This window comes from Egretta garzetta, unplaced genomic scaffold (assembly GCF_000687185.1).
Source record: "Egretta garzetta isolate BGI_Z169 unplaced genomic scaffold, ASM68718v1 scaffold365, whole genome shotgun sequence".
NCBI classification, from domain to species: Eukaryota; Metazoa; Chordata; class Aves; order Pelecaniformes; family Ardeidae; genus Egretta; species Egretta garzetta.
Genome location: NW_009259602.1, coordinates 1124243 through 1138504, shown reverse-complemented (window position 1 = coordinate 1138504; position 14262 = coordinate 1124243). Strand labels below are relative to the sequence as shown.

At 38.9% G+C, this 14262-nt stretch overlaps 1 protein-coding gene across 1 annotated transcript in view; it reads right to left on the bottom strand.

The window, feature by feature from the left end:
* CBL (Cbl proto-oncogene) overlaps positions 1 to 14262 on the bottom strand; it is a 45057-nt gene that overhangs the window by 23567 nt on the left and 7228 nt on the right. Inside the window, exon 2 of the mRNA XM_009638450.2 lies at positions 9786 to 10030. Coding sequence (XP_009636745.1) covers positions 9786 to 10030 — 245 coding nt within the window. The remainder of the gene's footprint in view (positions 1 to 9785; positions 10031 to 14262) is intronic.

Below are 14262 nucleotides of genomic sequence, written 5' to 3'. Positions count from 1 at the left end.
AGCTAGAATTACAGCTAGGGAATTTCTAATTCCTTATTACATGCTCATTATTGCAGAATACTATCCACTTCCTAAGTACCACTGCAAGAAATTATAACCAAAGAAATACAAGTTTCCTACCCTCTCACTTCTGGGGTTACTTTGGAATTACACACCACCAGATGATGTTTAGGTGACAGGGTTAGCATCTGCTGCAGGTAAATGCAAGATCCAGTACTTAAGGAAAAAAAAACAACCACCATAAACCCAAACCCATAGTTTTTGGGTCCTGCAAAGAGCCAAACATTATTTCTTCCTGCAACTACTTCACATCTTACAATTTGGTATTTTAAAGATTTAAGAGCTTAAAAAAAAAAAAATCAGCTCTTATAACAAGTCTCCAACAAGTGAAATGCACCTTTCAGAAACCACAAAGGTGTGAGGTTATCATGTAACATATGCTTTTCAGATGTTGCAAACTATGCACCAGACATGAGCATTTAAACCCAATTTCAGCAAATAGCTGGCTCGCCTGGTTCCAGAAAGAACTGTATCTTATATCCTACTACTACACCAGCGAGAAGTTTTCTGCATGCTCTTCATGTTAACATAAAACTCCAGCCTATGCATACAAGCAGTAAGTGGAAACTCGAGGTGATCCCAAGATGTCTTTTGTAACTCAGACAGCTTCAGAGTCCTCTACACACAGTAATCAGTTTTAAAAATAGAAACAGCGGAACTACTTTCAACAAAACTTGCAACACAGGAAGTGAATGAAATTCCATTTAACTATTGCTGGCTCAACAGAAGTCACCTTACAAAGTTATGCTGGGCCACTACTCTAACATTTATAGTACTTCTACAGGACAACTACCATAGCAAACTAACAGCAAACCAGACATTTTAGAATCTGCAAATTAATTGCTTGTACTATAGAATTTTACATCATCAGCTAATGCTACATTGATTTTATAGACTAGCTCATCCCAGCACCCTTTGGGAAAAAGGAAATAAACACTAACATGTTTATCACCCCTTGTTAATACTTGTTAATACTTGAACTACAGGCTTCACTGTTTGATTCTTTGTAGAGCTATAAAATCAGCTGGTTAATTCTGCAACTTCAAGACTTCACAGCAAATGGGAACGAGAACACATAAAACACAGGACTAGATGTTTCTGTCCATTCTTGGTCTAATCCCAGCTCCATTAAATACTCTCAACAGCAGGCTTGAATAACCTGAATGCAGGGTAGCACTATCTCAGCTACGGCTGTCAGCTCCCGTACAGAGCACACATCTCACTGCATCTGGAAGCTGAACTGCCATGTTCGTAAGACATCGCACCGGAGCTGGCTCCCATGAAGCCAAATCAGAAGTGACTGCAACCGCTACATTAGACTCTTACCCTGTTTAGTATCTGCAACAAAGCTGTGTACAACAGTTGAGACTGCTGTGAAGCTTCCCCTCTACTCCCTCCCTCCCACTTTTTAACCAATTAATTATGTATGTGGTCAAAAATGCAATAGTTAACTAGTAGAAAGGCATTCTCTGCAGGCAGTATTTCTTTCTACATTTTATTTTTTTAAAAACAGTACCAATTGTAGCTTTAAAGAAGCAACAAATTCTATAGGCTAATTCCTTTATCAGTTCTTTAGATATTACAGGACAGAAATATTACACAAAACATACATGTTTCCTTACAGTCTTCTGAAGCCTGTCACTTTTCAGCTAACACACACACACACACATATATATATTTAAATACCTCGAGTTCTGCGAGTAGAGCATGCCAATCAGTTTGAAGTGTCACACAAAATACACTGCAGGCCACAAATAACCAGCAGCGTTACGCAAATGGATGTGACTGATCTGAAGCAGAAAGGACAACAGAGTCCAGTGTGCTGACCAAAAGCACCAACCTACTGACCTTTGAAGGATCTGGAGTTATTCTAGGCACAAATGCTAGGGTTATATTTTTAACAAGCTAGATTTCTTTCAATGTGAAGAGGGTAAAAATCCACTTATTTTCCTGCATTTAATTATTATAGAAAGCACTTTAAAGAGAATAATTCATTTGATACCATTCATGGACTTTAAAGAGCTCAACGCACACTGAGAGGATTGACAAGATAAAGGATAACCTCTCACCTAGGTAACAGATTAATTCTTTTACCAAAGCACACAGCAAAACTTGTAGTTGCTCAGAACAAGCACTACTCATTATATATTTGGGCTCTTTGCACTGGAGTAAAAATTTATATTTCAGGGGCTACTTCCTACAGTTAAAGGGGGAAAAAAGCACAAAAGCCCCGTTTGCAAATCAAGGAAGACTCCATATTTCACACTTGGTCTTCAGCTGCCTCAAAACTGTCTTGGGTATCATGATGCCACTGGGGGATTCCTTGGCAGAAGGATCGGTAAGTGCTATCACTTCATTCCCAACTCGCATCCTGCCAAAATACTAAACCCAAGATATTTTGCAATATACATACTCCAGTACAACATAATACTCTGGCATGTTTGCTTTTCAAGCTTCAGGCTCTAGGATTGCAGCTAATGGCAGTACTTGCCCAGCTGTAGCTGTCCTGCTAAGTAATTTGGAAACAGGTCTCCATTTTTCCCCTCACACCATACTCACTTACCATGACCAACTTATCCTCTACAGTGATTTTACAATCCTTTCCACAGGTGGGTAGCAGTCAGCAAGTCACACTTCCTAAGCCAGCTGTGGGTGGCACATAACTGAGTGCCACCTGATCCACCTTCCAGAGATGGAAACAGAGCATAACCAGCAAGTTCACTAACACCACAGACGGTGTTGCTTCAAACCGTTGGGAAGCAGCTGGTCTAATTTTGTTCAGTACCTTCTAGCAAGCTGAGGGGTTTTTTTTCAACACTATCTTATACTTCCGAAAGGCTTTCACGCACTAAAATACAATCTGTTTTCTGGCTGAAAGGGCCATGACTGCAGACTTCTTCAAATCAACAGAAATCCAAAATGTGGCATCTTGGCCCTTAATACACAAGCCAAGCACCCAAGAAACACGACACGGTTGCCAAGTAGCAGTAACGCATTTCCGCCAGCATCAAGAAATCTATCCACATTTCAAATGATAATTACTACAAACTAAAGAACACGCTCACACCTCTATCCACAACATCAAGTCCACAGAGTTAGTATTCCATAAAACTCTACAATTTTAAAGGCTCTGAGAGCAAAGAATAATAAAAAAAAAAAAGTACTTCCTTTATAATGTGATAATCTGAAAGCTTACATCTGCCCATAAATTGATTTTCAAGACAGTGGTCCAATTTTTGACAGAAAAAACCCCCTAAAATAAGTGCAAACTTATGCCAATTACGGTAAATGTTACTTAAGTTCCACAACTATCACCTAAATTAGCAATTTAAAGCCAAATTAAAAAGAAATAATCCACATTCCTCTCCCCAACAACATTTAAATGATAATGAATTTCTTCTTGGGTAATAAGCAGTTAGTTAGTGTTCATATGCTGGAGCCTGGCAAGGAAACCTTTCTTGTGGGCAGCGTTGGAGCCTGTTCTTTTCTTTAAGATGTTCTAATTTAAATGCAGATGTAGACTTCACACTAGTGGGTTTTGTTAGAAAAAAAAGAGTCTTAGCTGTATTAGAAGGAAGTGACAGAAGGAGGACTTGCACACACCATGCACCGTTTGAGTTCCACATTTTACACTATCTCTTTTCAACTGGACAGGAGCGTGCACAAACACTCTAAAATTTGAGATTAGAGCATTAACTCCGCCCTCCCCCCAGAGGGCTTTTCTGGTTCATGGCTTAGCACAATTGTTTTCTAACTTTTTCCTCTTTAAAATCCATTTTTTTCCCCCCAAGTCATTCTTCATGCATTTCCTTCCCCTTTAGAGATATGCACGGTCATTTCCAGTAGACATTAAATACTGGTAGCTTTTTCCTGTGTAAATTAGTAAGTCTCCACATTGGAGCTAAAGAAGAACATGAAATCCTGCTGAGACAGCATCCCATAAGGCTATTGTCAGAAAGACAACAGCTAAACGTGGACTAGTTTCCCAAACCTTTTTTGCAACTCCACGTTATATGGAGAGGGTTTATGATATTCCCTACCTAACCCCATTTTCTCCTCTACAGATATGTTACTTTTGTTAATTGGGGTTTTGTTAACAGTTTGTTTTCCAAAGTATGCAAGCTGAACTAGTAAAATAACTTGTGCTATTTCCTAAACATGCAGTCCACATCTTGAGTAATTACTTCTCATCAGCCTTTCACCTAACCCCTACCCTCCAGCTTACATAACTGCATTCTCGCATAGGAATATTTGCAGTGGTCTGATTTTATTTAGAAAATAAATTTTCTGAATTTTGCCTCATAATAGACTGCTTTAACATAAGCAGTAAATTTTATTCATTGGTAAAAAACTGACTTTTCAGCCTAATTCATACTCTCCTAAGTAACAGACAATTTCTATCCCTGTCTACTGATCAGCAAGCTATTTTTCTGTCCTGCCATGTGAAGTATAACCTATTTATACAACTGCAAAAAAGCTGCTGCAATGAGTAATTTATGTAGTGGGGAAAGCTGACTAACGACAGCTCCTCTGTGCAAGCAAGAGGTCTGGAGAAGTAAAAGCTTTCTGCAATAGAAACAAAAAATATTCCAACATAACCACTGAGTCTCTAAATTGAATTGTAATCAAGAGCTTAGGCAAGTTCAGCATGTTCAGAGTAGTCATGGCATTAGCATTAATGGCACTATCAATCAATGGAACCATCACATTGCAGGAAAATATGTATGTTTAACCAGGTTTTGTTACCACTAGTTAAAAAGTAAACTCAAGAAATTCACAATATTTACAGGGTCAGAGAAGTCACATATTTACCACTGTCGGCAGCACAGGGAGCTACTCAATGCTAAACAGGTATACCTTTCTCCTTGCACACAGACCTGCTAAGTACCCTCTACAGAATTTTTTTATTGCACTGCTTCAGCTGTATAGATGACAAACTTCACCTTTGAGTGTTGGTGGGGGTTTTTTTGTTGTTTCTTGTTGGTTTCCACCCCCCTACCCCCCACCCCTTTATAAATCTTGAAATGACAAGTCTTAAAATGCCTGCGGACCTATAAAGAATAGGAACCAACAGGTTTGGAAATGTCTATAGCCTCAAAAATACCTGCTAATTGCTGCAGCACAGCCAACCAATTATTGAACCACTTACCTTTAGCTTACTACAAGCATGTGACAAAATATCCAGAGCGATTAACTGTTGAAATACTATTTGATTCCAGTATCAAAGCCTGCAGGTGTTACCATTTTATTTTACCAGATCCCCAAATATATAATTTGTTTGAAGAGACCAACCTACCTATCAGCAAGGACAACCCAAACAAGCTCCTAAGCTGTCAAAATGCAGAGAAGCAATATAGTATCTCCACTAAAAAAAAAAACCAACCAAACCACAGTTACTCAGAATTTACCAAGTTGAATCCGAGGTACTTGCTAAAACCCAGTCTTTAAACAGTAACTAGAAGTTACTGCATGTACTTAGTCAGGAAGTGCATACAAAGCTTTAAAAGTACTCTCAACAGCATTAATTTTTAAGCAGATATGTAAGTGAGCTAAAGCAGAATTTAAATAGCATCTTTCAAGCTCTCCTAATGAAATAAGCGAGTTTTCTTCACAAAAATCACAGAGTTTAAGCAAGAGTAACAATTTCATGTGAATGACTATACATCAAAACCACAGCACTAAGAGTCCTAAGAAAAGAAAGGAAGCCATTGAGTCTTCGTTGCATTGGACATCACGCTAGCTGTGGCATTAGCCACAACAGAACACTTTCGGCACGCTGACAGTTGAGGTACAGCATAGGAGAGCTGCATTCAATTTTAACAGCTGTATGACTGCAACTAGTTTAAAACTGAAGGAACAAACACTCACCCACATCCGTAAGCACAGTGAGTGTCAGCACAAGCCTTTTCTAACCCCACTCTCAGCACCGCTGCTCCTCTGCTGTAGTTTGAAAGGTAGAGAATACATCAAGGCATGTGTTCTCTTCACAAACACACCTTTAAACGTTCAATATGCAGCTGCAATCTTATTTTGTACTACTGGATTTTAAACCGCCTGCCTTACAGCAAACACCAAATAGCATCCATATTATACTCCCACACAGTCTACTCTACGCACACACACACCACAGTGTACCAAACCACTCAACGCTAGATGACACACATCTTGCAGCTATTATGAATTCTCAAGGAGTACAAGCAGCTACGAGACGTGGTGCTCTCCGCAGCTGTGCTCCAATTCTGTCTTAGTCCACCTTGGAGAAACACAATGGACAACCTCTAAAAAGTTTGAGAGTAAACACAAAGAGCAATTTAGAAATAATAAAAATAGAAGGTCAATGCTCAAGTGATTAAGACAATTCTGATCTTACAATCTAAAAGAGACTCAGTCATTTCTTATTACTGGTCTGTTTGCTAGTAGCAAACACCTGCAGAGCTTTCATGCTAGTTATGCAAATGTCAAAATACTGCATTTGCTCTACATCAAGAGACATTTGGGGGAGGAAAATAAGAGCATACACAACAGGAAACAAAATGAATGCTAAATCTGGAAGACAGGAAGCAAGAATCTTCAAGGAGAATAGGGGGGAAAAAAAGTCAGAAAAAGTCAAGACACAACGATTATTCAGTACACTAGATTAGATTTTTAAAGGCATGTTTTCAAAACACTGCAGACTAACATTAGCTGCAAATTTGCATGCGATAAATAGCAAAACACATTTTTTTATATATACATACATATACACACGCACTGCCATGAGTACATTTCCAGTGCATACCAGATTCAGGTTATATTTATTTGCTTTACAGGCTGCTGACAACCTTCCAGAAAGCTTCCCCTACATTTTGAATATGTGAATTCATTAACTCTTACAAAAGAAAAAAATATTATTTTTCTTCAGCTCCTAACAGGGTGAGGTTATTTACCTTAAATTATGATATACCTTTGAAATCTAAAGGTGCATTTATAGCAAAAATTCATTTAACTAAATTTCAGATGAAACAAATATCACTTAAAGAGATCAAGTTCCAAAAGCTCACGTAACCACAAAGTCTGACACCGGACATGCAGTGTTTAACAGAATCCCTAGCTGAACCAAAAGTACCATTCTTTGTGCAGATCTCTCTTGAACCAGTATACGAATCACATGCACCAACTACTCTAAATTCTTTCTTTTCTATAACAAACCAGAGAATTGAGAAAGTTACCATGCTAATTACTAGTACCAGGAAAAGGGTGTCTGATATTTCCCTTTTATGACAAAACAGTAACTGCTGCTTCCTGGGCTGAATGAAAAGCAAAGGAGGATGTCATGAGACTAGCCTGGATGTGATTCTGCTTTTACGCTCATGTTTACAAGTCTCACCACACTCATTTCCCTGGTAAGCTCTTTATTCATAAATGGTACAATTAGCAATTCCCCAAAGACTCCCATCACCTCTCTGAGAAAGCGAGCCTCTGCTAGAATTCCGTTTCTGAAGTTCACAACTATCGACTTGGATTTCACTCCCCCGCTCTCCACCCCCCTGCTTTGTCAATTAGTTTTGACTACAAACTGACTAAGAGGATTAACTCTCTGGAATTATTACTCTTTGTTTCTCTCTGAAAAAACAAGGGCCTGGAGGTGAGATGTCAGACTTACGATTGGCATAGCTATCTATCATCAGGTGTTCCACACTTACGATGGACAGATCGCAATACACGCAGAGTTAACCAGAACAGATATCACAGATAAATTCTAAAGGGTTTCATATGCCCTTTTAGCCTACTTCAGGAGGCAATACTAAGTGTTCTAGAAAATAATATCAAGTCCATTACTTGGGAGCAACACACAAAACCATTTTCAAGATAAATGCTACTTAAAATATTTTAAGAGCAACACACTGCACTGCAAAAATCCCTGTCTTGAATGATAATCTGTGTTGTTAATATCTCAAAGGATGATACAAGAAAATGACCAGTTCTAGCAGAAGACCCAGAGATTAATTTCAATCAGTTTAATCAATTTATTCACAGTAAAAAGTGCCTTACATACTGTGGCTCACTTTGATCTGAGTGAAGGCTAAAAAAAAAAAAAAAATTATCAAGTTTTCCATTAAATATTACCTCATTCGCAAAACATACCAGGCTAATTAACTCTTTTCTCCTTATATTTGTTATATCCATTATCTTCCATACACTTTTTAAAAATTCCAGCTAGCAGCATCTCCCTTCTCACCTCACAATTGTGCCTACACTAACCACGTTTTCCGAAGGCCAAGGGGCAGGGAAGAGGAGCAAGTGGAGAATATTGCATCCAACTTTTGGGTTCACACATTACATTAAACCCAAATCCTGAAGGCCTCATACAGATAACTAAACTTTTAAAAGAAGTAAGCGTACCACCTGAAGATGCCATATTTACACTCCCCAAACCCTGTCTCAAACTCTTAGAGTAAGTCTTATCATCTCACAAAGAAATGACGCTAAACAACAACCCGGAAAGAAACTTCCAGTTCTTAATTCGTTCTTCAACACTGTGGTTGAAAAATAGAACAGCATTAACAATGCCTTCTGGAGCCACTATCACAGTCTTTTGTTGGAGTTCAAGATTACAGAACATGCTACACAGAGGCCAGTATCATACCAGAAACATGTGCCAGTACTTCTTCACACCCCATACCCCCCAAGTAATTCAAGCAAGTAGTTGCCAGGGCGTTAACCACATATTCTCCCCAGAGCAATTATGTTCAGCCACTGGGTGGTTTTCACTTTTTTTCCACTGTTGAGCCTTATTTTTTTTTTTTTTTTAATTCAGCACCTACTCCAAAACCCTGAAATTAGTTTAAAGTTACAAATGTACACTTTATATGTATCTGTCCATTAGACCTACTGCCAACAGTTAGACAAATGTACAAGATTAACCTTTTTCAGAGCTTTATTCTACTCTTAAATCACCTTCTCCTTTCCTTAACGCTGGATGAAGGAAAGTACCACCTTTTCGGGTACAGTACAGGGCTCACCAAATCCATGCTGTTTCGTTCAAGAGCGCCTTATATGCAGATACAATTGCAGTTTCTACCTCCACCTATCCTTTTTATTAAATGCTGTTCACCTTGATGATGTCCCTTGATCCCAGCTATGCCTTCTGAACAAGATGCAAGAAGAGTTCACAAGCGTGGCACCCTAATCTACCGTAAATATGAAATGTATGAATGTTATGGGGTTTTGGCAAGATATTTTATTCCTACAAAACAAGGTTACTTCCCCGCACCTCCAGACATACTGGGCAGGTTCTGTTTCCAGAAAAAGGAGAAAGTTCTGTAAAGCCTAAAGACCAATTACAACAAGTTTTAGTCTGGATGACTGTTTTGCTGTGTAACAAAATATTCTACTGTTTCCTAAAATTGCCAGAAACGTCATTCTGAACCTTATCATCCTCTTGCACAAGGCATTCTCTGTGTGAGGAATGCAAAGGACTGCAAAACCTTTTCACAGCAGACTTTATATTAACCTAGCATACCTGAACTACGCAATAACTAAGGCTATACAGGCTCTGAACACTTACTCTGCTCTCAGATTTCAATATATCCAAGTATACTGAAAACTCTACACTTAATACTCACATTTCTTCAAAGTCTGTTTTCATGTACGGACAATGTATCAACCAGCAGACATTTGTTCAAGTTCTTGTTCACTAAAGCAAATTTATAACATAAATATTTGAAAACATTTCTCCCAATTACCTAGGCTGAGAGTTCTCCTCATACATCCTTTTCCCTTCCTTGAAAAGGCTGATGGTCTGCTTGGTTTTCTTCATCAAGTTCTCCATGAACACGCGGAAATACTCGTTTTCTCCTAGGGTCTCCATTTTCCCCTCATAGCGCGATAGGATGGTTCGTAGATGCTGGTAGGTATCAGGTAGCAGATCTAGGATATAGGGTGGGCTGTTCTTCAACGCCAGTTTTGGGTTCTGACACAAACGTACCACCTACAGTTAATGAAGAAAGTACCACTTTGAAAACTTAAAAATAGTAAGTAGTCATCAGTTACTTAAACACATTCAGTGTTACAAACACAATACACTGAAACATTCACTCTCAACAAACTGCATTTGTTGCTCAAGTCCAGATAGTGAGCCCAGCCACTGTAAAATAATGGAGTTTACAGACTCAAGTGCATGTGGACTGTTGCAACTCCCAACATACATATGATTATATTTCATGAGGCCATGTTTCACCCCAAGTGCATTTATCAAAAACAAAATTCAAGAAAACTCAATATGGTGTTTGTAAATGGCAAGGATATAACTTACTACACACATGTCCAGTACTTCCTGCCATGTTTCAGACTCTGAACATGCCCACAGGCAGAACTTTACCTGTCTAATTGGCCTGAAACAGTGACTTTTCACACCAACCCATATATTTGGGATAAATATGCCCACAGAGGAAATACCCTGGCTATAGATATCACTGATGACAGCAAGTGTTTCCAGGCTGAAAGTGTTTTGAAGGTAACAGTGCTAGAAGAATCTCTTTTTCCTCATCCTTGAATACATACAAGGACTAAGAGGAACAATGGCTTTTATGGATAATGACGATCATGAAGAAAGAAGGAATGCTAAGGAATTTTTCTGTGCAAGAATGAGAAATAAGCTGCAGCATAATAGATATGGTAAGAAAAGTCTGAGTAAAAGTTTAGCTTGCAAGAACTTGTGTCCCCAGTTATGCATCGATTTTGCTTCTAACTTCTGTTAGATGAATCTCATAACAAAACTAGATTCTTCACAACCATTTCTGTAGGTTTGTTTTTTTTTTTTCTAATAACACATCCAGAGTGACACTAGTAATTGATTAAAAGGTTATGAGATGACCTCAACTTGTCTTCCACTTGGCATACAACTAAACATCTCATTTTTCTTCCTTCCAAGCCACAGTCTCTACTTATTTTTTAGCAGTGAGATGACATATCCTCAAAGTTAAGAGCAGGAATCTATCAACCCAAATTTTTGCTATCTACAGTGAATTTATTGGATCACCAATAAAATAATTTTAGGCACTTACTTTTGCATTATGTAGTTAGGGCACAAATAACAAGTAGAATATTCCTGACCAGAACTCACAAGCAATACAACTGTTATACCTGTACACAAACAAATCAGGATGCAAGCTGAACTTAATAAAGGTTTCTAACATACAGGAACATAGAACTAACGTGCCAAAAGCTCACAATAAGAAGTTTATGTGATAGAGGAGGATAAAGGAAGCCACTTCACCAGCTACCATAGCCAAAATTTTCCATTATCTAGACTGAGAGAACGATAGGGAGAGATAACGGCAAAGTGGCAACTTGAAAAATTACTGGTACACTTTCAGTTCTAAAAAGGGCTGAAACTCTAGACTTGCGAGGCCGGTATGAGATGAAGTTTACAAGCTAAGAACCAGCAGCTGGTATAGTCTTCCTACTGTCTTGCTGGCCAACAGCTTCTAGCTTCTGTGATTTACATCAAACTTGAGAGAGGAAGGCTGGTACAAAATGTAGATACAGTTTCCTGAAGTTCTTCACTACAATGAATGTTATCTGACTGCTTAATACCAAGTAATGAATGAGGTCTAAACTAATGACACTGCCAGGTTTAAGGGTATTTCAGGTATCAAACAATGTAGCACTGCAGAATGCAAAGCTTAAGGGAAGTGGATAGGAAAGGGTAAAACAACAATCAACACCCTTTTGCAGTACTTCATTTCCACAAAATCTTGTGAAACCTTCAAGAGGAATTGACTACTTCCCTACAATGCATACTTAAATACCTACTTCCCTTAAACGTTGATGGTAAACAAAGTAATTTATTCTGAAAACAGTGCTTTAGTATTTAACTTTGCCATGCAAGGTACATGCAAAAAGCAACCTTGTCAAGTTAAGAGACATCTCCAATCATATCTGACTTACAGTATTGCCTCTAATAAGAGCTGACTGAGAATGACTCAGTTTCAGTGACAAGAAAGGCACCCAATGTATCAAAACTCAAACAGAAAAATCTGACTGCCATTAAAAAAATTACATGCCTAAAAAAGCCTCTGCAGGAATAAATGGAAAAAAAATAGCAAAATTTTCCTTGAAGAGGCTGCCAATGATTAGGAGGTCTAGATAAGGAGATGGTTGGCCAGACAACTGTCTTATCCAATTGATTCTGATGCCTCAGCTGCTGCTTCCTTGGAGCCTGTGAACATTGTACAATGAACCATATCAACAAATTGAGTCAACACATTTGTCCCCTGAATAAAACTAGTTTCACTATGCAGCGTGAAGAAGTTCTAAATATTTTCCTCAGACACAGCTGAATTGTGCTACGGGCAATCAAAAATCTTTTCTTCAGAAATTGTTTATTCCACAGCAGGTTTAAAACCTTAATAAAAACACAGTCAGCTCTTACGAGGAAGATCCATTAAGCAAGCATACAAGTCAGAGTACGCCCTGCTTTCAGTCATCTGTAACAGAAAACAGTTTGGCTGTTATCCCTTGAAAATATCCAGCTATAGAAGCAGCAGACCCACTGTGTTTCAGTAATGTAACAAACTTGAATATCAAGTTGAAAAAGTTTCCCCACAGCAGAAGCAAGTTCTGCAAAGCAGCCATTCTCATAGCCTCTATAGAACATTTTCCCCAAGAAGTGACTTGCAAATATACCTCAAATAATTAACAGAAAGGCCAAAACTGCTATGATTTTATTATCAAATGAGTATCTTATTTACCAAGTAGACCAAAATTAGCTAAGACAAGCATTTAAACAAAGCTACATAACTAGGAACTGCTGCCTCTTGAACAAACTTGGTCGTTTTATAACACAGCAGCAGCAAACCCAGTTGCACTGAGCTTGTTTCTCTACACGTGCACTTGCAGCATCATGACAACATCAGAAGGAATGTTCCCAGCCCTGGGAACAGCCGCCCCTCAACAAGCCATCCTGCCTTCCACAGGGACCAGCAACATGGAAGGAAATTGAGCAAAAAGCAGCACATATTTTCGATTAGGTGTGATGGAAACAAACATAAGTGATCCATGTTTTTAAACTAGCATCCAAACTCATCCAAGTTTGCCTAGCTTATGCTTTGTTTTCTCAGGAATAAGCCTTTTACAGAGACATTTTTAGGTTTTCAGAAATGCCAATAAAGCATTTTAAGCTTAGCATAAAGATTCTAGGAGGTTGGCTGGTGAAAAACCCTAAAATTGACTTCACCAATACTCATTTTCCAAACTCAAGAGGAGAAAGTAATCAAAAACACAGTTTCCCCCCTCAGTTTTTGAGGAAGAATTTGTTATCTACTCATTCAAGGAAAAAAAAAAATCTCATATAAATTTTCTAGGCCTGGAACTGAGTCTTTCCCCCCAAGATTCTGCAGCTTGCCTTGATTGATCTCTGGATTTAAACTCCTTCTCTTCAGCACTGCTTCATTAGACTTGCACGAATAAAGGAACTGGGTAACTAGCATAGGGAAGCAGGGACACTATATACACAGCACTGTCACAGGCACAAAGTATAGATAACATGAAAAACACAGCAAGAACCATGAGCTTTATTAAATACTGCAGTCAGGTTATGTGGTTGGATTAGGTACATGTTAGTAGAAGTAAGGAAGAAGCATTCAGGAAAAATGAGATACCTAAGCAAACGCACTCATTTAACAGTACACAGTAGTTGTCAGGAAGGGCAGAGAATGCTGCTTAACAGAGGACACAAACCTATATAAATTGTGGCCCCTCAAGGCAGGCTCACCAGCTGCCACACTAGCAGGCTGTTTCCTCCAAAACACCCTGGAGCCCCCCGTCTCTCAGCTTCCTGCCTCCCTGTCCCCATCCTCTTGGTTCATTACTTTCCCCATTTTTCTCACCCCCAGCCCTACCCACGAAAAAGCTAGCGCCAGCCTGTTTGCTGCAGCCATTGATACGGCACCCCATTTCTATTTCTGGCAGAAAGTCCCCAGCACAGACACCACCTACCAGCTTTCTTCAGACAGGGGACAGTGTCCCAGCATTCCAGGCCTGACAAGCTCCCAGGTGCTGCTGTGCCAGGTTACAGTTTTTCCCTTCCAGCTCAGACCCCTTTAGTGCAGTTCTGAAAAGCCATACTCCCTTCCTTCAAGAGCTAAATACCCAACTTCTTTATTGAAATCACATCTCATTTCATCTTAAGTCAACAGCAAAAGGAAACCTACTCAAACT